General features: G+C 35.9%; 1 protein-coding gene across 5 annotated transcripts; it reads left to right on the top strand.

The window, feature by feature from the left end:
- Positions 1-200: 200 nt before the first annotated feature.
- LOC109242398 (transcription termination factor MTERF4, chloroplastic-like) lies at positions 201-8,014 on the top strand. Of its 5 annotated transcripts, XR_002070387.1 has the most exons (4): positions 201-2,054; positions 2,446-2,532; positions 3,565-4,162; positions 7,576-8,014. XR_002070387.1 is itself a non-coding variant. In XM_019409263.1 (3 exons), exon 2 carries the CDS (start codon positions 569-571, stop codon positions 2,045-2,047), a length of 1,479 nt encoding a protein of 492 aa, XP_019264808.1. In that variant the 5' UTR covers positions 203-289; positions 367-568; the 3' UTR covers positions 2,048-2,054; positions 2,446-3,426. The 5 variants fall into 5 exon arrangements, 2 of the variants coding, with proteins under 2 accessions (XP_019264807.1, XP_019264808.1); XR_002070388.1 differs by having other exon boundaries at positions 201-484; positions 2,446-4,162; XR_002070386.1 differs by lacking the exons at positions 3,565-4,162; positions 7,576-8,014 and adding an exon at positions 3,044-3,426.
- Positions 8,015-9,002: the final 988 nt, after the last annotated feature.

Raw genomic sequence — 9,002 nt, 5'->3', positions numbered from 1 at the left:
TTATTAGCTTTAGCTTAGCACCTTTTAGATTTCGCTTTGGACATATTGTAAACAATGGATCCTTATTTTTGGTTCATATATATATATATATATATATATATATATATATATATATATATATATATATATGACATATTGTAAACATTGGATATATATTAGCCACTAGTGGTATATAGTTGCTTAAAAAAAAAGCATTTAGAAACACGTCCTCATTGGACTCTAGACAGAATCAATGCTAATACTGATCTGCTAAGCTATCTTATGCTAATGCTTCACAGTACTAAAATAGGTAATAGCAGAAGAGGTACTACTATTAAATTGCTTTATACAAGGGTGTCTTTGGCCTCATAACGTTATGAAACGCAGTTTGCAGATGCGAGTGTTTTGTAAAGACAGAACTCGTCGTCTTTTACATACTCAAATGTCAAATCCCTCTATTCCCTTTGAAGCTATGGAAGCGAGCTTCTTTCATTTTTGAATAAAGGTAAATCTTTAATCCCCGCTACATCCATTCCTATTTATTCCTTTCTATAACAGTGTTAACCTCAAAAATTTAGGATTCTCTAAAATGAGCTCAATTTTCAGAAGAAAAGATACATTCTTGAAGCTAATTCTTGGAAAAACCTACCAAAACCCTCAAAAAATATTTATTCATCTTCCTACGTCTATAATTCAGAGGCCCTTTTCAACCCAGTCGCCAAAAAAATTCCCTGAGTATGAAATGCCTTCAGTGACATGGGGAATATTGCAAAAGAATAAAGAAAAACTTGTCTCAAGAGTTATAATTTCTGACTATTTAAAAAGCATAGGCATAGTTACTAATGAATTAGAGGATCAAGAATTGCCATCCACAGTTGAAATCATGCGTGAACGTGTCGAATTTCTGCAGAATATTGGTTTAACAATTGATGATATCAATGAGTATCCCTTAATGGTTGGATATAGTGTGAGGAAAAATGTAATCCCTGTTTTGACATATTTAGAAAAAATCGGGATTCAAAGGTCAAGTCTTGGTGAATTTGTTAAAAGTTATCCACAATGTTTGAATGCTAGTGTTGTAGTGGAGCTTGTTCCGGTTGTCAAATTTTTACGGGGGCTTGACGTCGAGAAGCTTGATATTGGATTTGTTTTAATGAAATACCCAGAGTTGTTAGGGTTTAAGCTCGAGGGAACGATGAGTACTTCAGTAGCTTACTTGGTCAGTATAGGGGTTAATCCGAGGGATATAGGGCCAATGGTAACACAATATCCATATTTGTTGGGAATGAGAGTTGGGACCATGATTAAACCGTTTGTGGATTATTTGGTTTCGTTGGGTTTGCCGAAGAAAATTTTAGCAAGGATGGTCGAGAAACGGGCGTATCTACTTGGATATGATCTTGAACAGACAGTGAAAGTGAATGTAAGTTGCTTGCTTAGTTTTGGAATTAGGAGGGAAGCTCTACCTTCTGTTATTGCACAATATCCGCAAATTCTTGGTTTGCCTTTGAAGGCTAAGCTGTCATCACAACAATATTTCTTTAAGTTGAAGCTCAAGATCGATACTGATGGGTTTGCTCGTGTAATTGAGAGGATGCCGCAAATTATCAGCCTTCATCAGCATGTTATATTGAAACCTGTCGAGTTCCTTCTTGGACGGGGTTTTTCAGCTGATGATGTGGCTAAGATGATTATAAAATGTCCTCAGTTAGTTGCTATACAAGTTGGCCTCATGAAAAATGGCTATTACTTTTTCAAGAGTGATATGGGCAGGCCAATGGAAGAACTTGTGGACTTTCCGGACTATTTCACTTATAGCTTAGAATTAAGAATCAAGCCGAGGTACCAGAGGTTGCAAAGCAAGGGAATCAAATGTTCTTTGGCTTGGTTTCTTAACTGCAGTGACCAAAGATTTGAAGAGAGATTGTATGGTGATTATATAGTGCCTGAAAGTTCCGGTCCATCATTTTGTATGGGCGGGAAGTTAGAAATGGCAGGCAGTGATAATGTATCAGAAGAGGAGGAAAGTGATGAGGAATCACTTTATAGACGCACTGTCTCTTTGTAGGAACTTTGTAAGTGAATTGGGCATAAATTATGGTATCTTTCAATATTAGTTGAATTCTTCAATAATTTCTCTTTTTTTACTGCCTTTCTGGCTTACAACAACAACAACAACTACTACAACCTCCTAGTGGAATCCCACAAGTGGGGTTTGGGGAGGGTGTGTGTACGCAGACCTTACCCCTTCCTTTCTGGCTTATTATATATATATACCCCCCATGCTGCATTTTTAACTTCTATTGCTATCAATTTCTCCAATGGAGCAGATTTTAACTGCTTGGGTTTGCTTCTTTCTCAAGTTCAGTATTTTGGACCATCTTTAGAAGAGTAAGAGTACAATGTAGGAAGATGAATATCTATCTTATCTTTTGCTTATCATATTGGTGAATGTCTTTGTTTCAGGCTTAAAATCATTGACAAATAACAGCTTATGATGTTTGCTTAGCATCCTAGCTTTTTAACCTGAACTGAGATATTTTCTAGCTCCATGTAAGGAAACTTCTCTACTTCTCTTATCTTTTATACATGTTAGATTTTCGCCTTCCTACATTATACTCTTCTACATATTGGTAAAATGTTCAGTCGCATATAAGAACAATGATCTTTCAGAGCTATTAAGTAGACTATGCTCTTTAATTTTTCAGATTTAAAGTTGTTGAAAAATCACAGTTGTGATGTTTGCTTAGCTTACTAGCTATTTAATTCCTGAATTGAGAAATTATGTAGCTCCAACAGGGTACTTTCTGTCAATTGAAGGCAAAAATGTTATCAAATGTGTGGTAATGCTTTAAAAATCTGCAAATCGAAAATTAGCAACTACGTGGGCTTGGGGTCTACAAGCTGGTGAGAGCAATTATAATTACTTCGAGCAGTTCTGTGTAAATTATACTTTGCAGATGGTGTTTCCTGCCATTCACTTATAGCTCTTACCCTTTGATGATATGCTATTTCTATCATGCTAGCTTGCAGCTCACTCATGCATTAATTTCCATTGTATTAGGCTTGTCAATTGGAAGGAGTACCTCCTGTTTATTCGAGTGGACCGTGTAGGGCCCAATCATAGTCACAATTAGAAAAAGAAGCACCATGGTCGCAAACCCCCAGAAGGCAGGAAATTCTTCAGTATCTTGCATTTCGCATGATTGATGAAATAACAGAGTAGTTAGTACGACCAAGTTGAGCCATATTCCGTGGTCTTATTTTGAAGTTTTGTTCTCCCATGTCCTAGTAGAACACATCTTCTAGTTGAAATCATTCAGATGCGAAGTATTAAAATGTAGTGAAATAGAATTGAGCGTGCAAAAAGCTGAATTATTCCTATCTATTTTGGTGTTTATTATCTACTATAATACTAAATTTACTGTTGGTTGCAAGTTTTTCTTTTATTGCTCTATATTGCAGCAGAACTGGAGTGATCAATGTTGCAAACGGAAGTTGATGGCTTTGCAGTTATGTTATTCCTTTCTATGATAACAGTGTAGGTTAGGTGTTTTTTTCAACTATGAACTTGAAACTTTGCAGGGAGAAGTGTCTTCTCTAAGCTGTGAATTTATCTTGCCGGCCATGTTTGTGAAGCAATACACCAGCTACAGCCATGTCTGCAGAGGAAAAAATGATTACATATAATTTCTATTTTTTATGTCTCTTTCTATCCACAGGCCTGGTGATGTGTCTTTCAACAAAATATGACTAGGGTACAGCTTTTGTCTTTTGACTGGATATCTTATTATCCAATATTCCAAGTTTTTACACATTGACATTGCAATAAGTAGCAGTATTCTCTTCCAATGGTATGAGGCATGTATACTCCACGTTTGTCTCGTAGCCCCATTTGACTTGGAAACCTGAGTCTTGCATCCTCGAAATGCTTCATTAGTTCTACATATTTCCATTTGTAAGCATCAATCTCCCTGCCCCGGCTGGTAATAAGGTCAGTAATTTGATCACAGCAAGTTTCAAGTGAAGTTTAGCAGTTTGTAATTGTGAGATGTGTACTTTTTACTGCTTTAGCTTCTGTTCTTTTTTTCCTTAATGGTTTATGTATGCCCACATTTAGCAGGCAGGAAAAAGACTTGATAGAAGGCTGCATGAGTGGTCAGAAGTCGGTGGTATTGGCAAGGTACTTAACTTTGTGAATTCTTTTTAGGGGCATGACAGGTGATAGTTTTTTTTTAAATCTTGTGATGGCAACAAAGTGGTGATCTTCAGTATCGTATCCATTTTTCTTATTTACCGGCCTCCATGTAGCTTTATCAGCAAATGAATATGTTGAATCTGTGATATGAAACTTCCAAAAATTAGTTGAAGAAAAAGTTCCAGAGGGTAGGTTTCAAAAACCCGAACGTGCCTCTCCTTGGTTTCCTAACTACTACCCGTTCATCCTCTTTCTCCAACCCCTCTCCTCTCCTTTCACCCAACTCAACTCAAATTTAAGGTCATCCTATTCCACCTGTCCTGTTGTAGTTGCTACTGTACATCCTAAGATTCTACATCAGCCAGATTCTCCATATTGAGAGAGGTTTTCTTGTTCCTTCTGCTATTCTGCCGATGCACTTGCAGTTGATGAAACACTTATTACTCAACCCAAGCAGGCCTGCAATGAGGTAAGTACATCAAACATTAGGTAATCAACCGAAAAAGTGAAGTACCAAAAAGCAGATAGGAAGGAGAACAAGAAAGCTTTTGCAAATTTGACTCACTCATAATTTAGAAGAAAATAATGAAGAAAGATAGATATTTCTAGCTTGGCAAGATCATTTCCTGGGCACAGTCTGCTTCCCCCTCCAAAAGGAAGGAAAGGTCCTGCTTTTGGTGTAAGACCCTAAAAATAAGGGAGGAAAAAGCCAATAAAAGGATAACAAAACATCAGAAATTTTGTTACAAATAGGAAAAGTAAGAACGTTTACACTTTCTAATTAGTGGTTGGGGTTATAGGGTGGGGATGGGGTTGTGGACAGGGTGTTGAGGGAGGTGAAACAGATAGCTTTTTAAACTTATTAAACTCCTTTGGGTCATTGTAGATGTCAGGATCCAAGTGAACAGACCTAAACCATACTAAAACTTTCCATCCTCTTGGAATAGTATATCCTGGAAACCAAGCGAGTCCAGTCCATTAGCCACAATGTGGTTTTACCTGAAGCAAAATGGAAGACGAACGAGATTGTAACTTACCATTTATAACCACATCGGTCTTTGCTTCTCGGAAGACTACAAGGGAGAAGGTAACAATACAAAGTGTTCCATCGATCACCTTCAAGATTCAAGATTACGGATGAATTTTGGTAGGTATATGGAATTGGCTGGAGAAAAGAAACTACGCATAGTGTTGATAATAAACAGGAAGTTACCTTTTACAGGTAGTCAATTTGCCTAATTTCTTTTATTGTCACACCCTTCTGGTCAGTTGGCCTATTTTTCACAGTTGCCTCTTGCTCTGCCTATTTTTTGAACAGAACATGTTCTTGAGAAATAACAAACTTTAAGGTGACTATTTACTAATTTTCTGAAATGATGAAGTCTTGACTACCTTAGCTCTTTTCAAGGACCTCAGGGTGTTTCTGCAGAAAGACAGTAGCCCACATTGTAATGTGACCAGAAGATTCATAACCAGCATTAAGGTACATTATTAGAACATCGATGATTTCCTCATCATTCAGTTTTCTTCCATTCTCATCTTCAACTGCCAACAGAATATTCATCATGTCTTTCTTCTCTGTTGGCTCATTTTGCTTCCTTCTCTCCGTCTCTCATCCGCGATTGTTTGGAAGGTGGCCACAAGCTTTTTACGTGCCTGAAATATATGCTTTCAATTTCTAGTAAAACATAATGTTGGATGCTTTCAATGTGAAAAAGAGGACATTTTCGTGTTTTTTCCAGAAAGATTTAAGTTATGTACATTAACCGTGTAAAGATTCTTTACCCTGCTGCAATGTCGTTCCAGGAGTTCGACAGATCTCTAAGTTAAGTGGTCAAATCCATCTCTATTAGCTGTAAACAAACCTCTTCACCACTATTTACTCCTTTTTTTGGGTTTCAAAAGTCCTCTGCTACTGCAACATGGAAATTAGTGATCGAAGGAGAAGATTGTCATTGTCGTCATTTGACCAATGACAACATAGCCATTTCAGAGTTAGTATTTAAGGAGATAAAATACCAATCCAGATTTCCTATAGTAAATGTTTGAACTCTAGGAATCGTTACTGGAGTTTGAACTAGTAAAAGTTTAAACACTTGGGGTTCATCCTAGCGTTTGAAATACTAGTAAAGGTTCATACACCAGGAATCGTTTTTGGAGATTGAACTCCAGCATATTGTGCGAGAGTTTCACTTGTCAAAACTTTGAACTCGTGCATCGATGACTGGAGTTTTGTTTTGTATTATAGTTAGGGGCAAAAATGTCATTTTACTCGGACCGGTGGCTACTTTGTTCATACATTTGAAAAAGTGAAAATAGCACGGGCTTGCCAGTTTCGGACTGGTAATTGAAAAATAGCCAGCGTTTGCAAAGTCATTCAAAAATAGCCACTGTTTTGTTGCAACACGGAAAGTTCCAGCATAATATACTGGAGATTGGTGCACCTGTGTATGAACTTCTAGTATATTATGCTGGACCAGTATAATATACTGGAACTCCAGTATATTATGCTGGAATATTTTTCGGATTTTAAACAGTGTTTTCGTTCAGATTTATCTTTACATGAAAAGTGGCTAAAATTTGATTGCTTTTGAAACTGGGACTATTTTTCAATTACCACTTATAAATCTGAATATTTTTGAATTTCTCCCTTTGAAAAACTGGCTAACCTAGCTATTTTTTACAGTTTTAAGACTTGACATAACATGACCTAAAACAAGAACCAAAAGAAAAGCGAACTTAGATTTTTCCTTTATATGCTTTAGTAGATAGAAAGACTCTTTGACGGGCTACTCCCCAAGCAGAAAAACCTCACTGTCTCCCGAAGCAGCCTAGTCAATCGAGTAGGTTATTTTGGATTAGCTCCTGGGATTTTGGGTTGTTTTACTCTATTTCCTTCGTGTGCTGGTTCATTATTTGGAAGCATTATGAAAATGTTTCGGAGGTAGAATTATCTTGACGTAGTTTTTTAGGAAAGTGAATTATTTGTTCTCTTGTTCTCTTTCACATAAAAAGTTATTAAGTTTTGCCAAATGTTTCCAATAAGATATTTTTTAATTTTTAGATAATTATCTTTTTTAGGTTAGAACTTAAAGAAAATCATATAAATAATATTTTAGAAAAAGATGGGCCGGCCCGTGGGGGCCCGCGGCCCACATAGGACTAGGGTGTGCTGACCATTATAAGGCTCATCAAAATGGTGGGTTAGCCTAGCCTAGCCCATCAATTGCTAAAGCTCACATAGGCTGGGTTAACCCAGCCCGGCCCATATTTACAGCTCTAGCCGTGTCTGTTGACGAAAGTGTTTATTCATATCTGTTTGGTCGCGAATTTCAATTCAAAAATTACCATTGGGCAAAAGAAAATCGCAAATTTTTTAAAAATTTAAATTCGCGCAGAATATATATCTGGTTATAGCCGGAATATCCATCAAGGAAAGAATAATAATCTTGTCCAGCCAACCTATCTAGCATCTGATCAATGAAGGGAATGAGTAAGTGATCTTTTCTAGCGGCGTTCAATTTTCGATAGTCTATGCAGATTCTCCAACCTGTGACAGTCCTAGTTATAATTAATTTATTATTATCATTCCCCCATTTTTAGGTACACACTGAACCTGACTTACCTGCTTGGTGTCAGAAATGGGAAAGATAATACCTGTATCGAGCCACTTCCTGACTTCCTTTATTACCACTTCCTTCATAACTAAATTCAAACGGTGTTTTAAGATTGATGGAAAAATCTGTAATTATAGTTTGTTTCATAGATTCTAGTCTCTTTCAAGTATGTACTCATGTTATATTTTTCGTCATAAGTGATTTATTATAGTTGCAAAATATTTAGTCAAAATCTTTACTTATTATTCGTAATTTTAGAGATTTTATTTGTATAAAAATGACTTCAATAGAGAAAATTTTACAAAGAGCGTGTTATAAAGATAATTATTGTTGTTATAGATAAAAAAGTGTCATTGAGAAGAAAAATATAATATAAAAGGTCGATTCTAAAAATAATATATCATCGATAAGATAGCTATTATAGAGAAGAAAAATAATAGATTTAATTGAATTCACAAAACTGGCTCCAAGACTTCTGACATGTTCCTATTAGAGAGAGTTGTTACCCGGAACCAAAAGGGGAAGTTCAGCAAATACTCATGATGGGACAATATTTACCCGTCCATGTCCATTAGTTTTCTCCCTTACCCATTTTTCTAAGGGAAACTTATACAAATATCCCAAATAAATATCAACTTACCAACCTTTAGTTATTAGTCATAGACTTACCAAAGCTAGCCAACAAAAATTGAAAAATCAAATAATAGGGTTCTTTCTCTCAAAGAATCACATGCAAAAATCACCTTCCATATTTTTAAGTGTGATTAGCAACATTAGATACAAGACGGAAAAGAAATTTCATGGACGGGGTAGCAAATAAGGTGATGAAATACAAAGATTTATACAAATATTCCAAAAATCTAAACAAAAAAGGAACTTTTTCAATGGGTATAGTTGAAATTCATTGAAAATATATAGATAAGTCAATATACAAAATTTGAGGAAGATTGGAGGTGATTTGGAGTGGTATTGTATCAAAATTCATAATTAAATCGAGTTCAAAAAAGTCTTCTGCGACACATGTATCAAACATGTATCACGCATGTATCTCACACACAGGTATACATGGATATACATGTGATACACAATTGATACAAATATGATACATATGTGATACACAAATGATACACAGTGTGATACACATATCATTTTTTTCATGTTCAGCTTTTACATCGAATTTTCAATATAAACCACCTCAAAACTTCACC

The sequence above is a fragment of the Nicotiana attenuata genome, unplaced genomic scaffold, assembly GCF_001879085.1.
Source record: "Nicotiana attenuata strain UT unplaced genomic scaffold, NIATTr2, whole genome shotgun sequence".
Lineage (NCBI taxonomy): Eukaryota > Viridiplantae > Streptophyta > Magnoliopsida > Solanales > Solanaceae > Nicotiana > Nicotiana attenuata.
The sequence above is the reverse complement of the archived record's forward strand: the minus strand, read 5'-3'. Positions and strand labels throughout refer to the sequence as shown.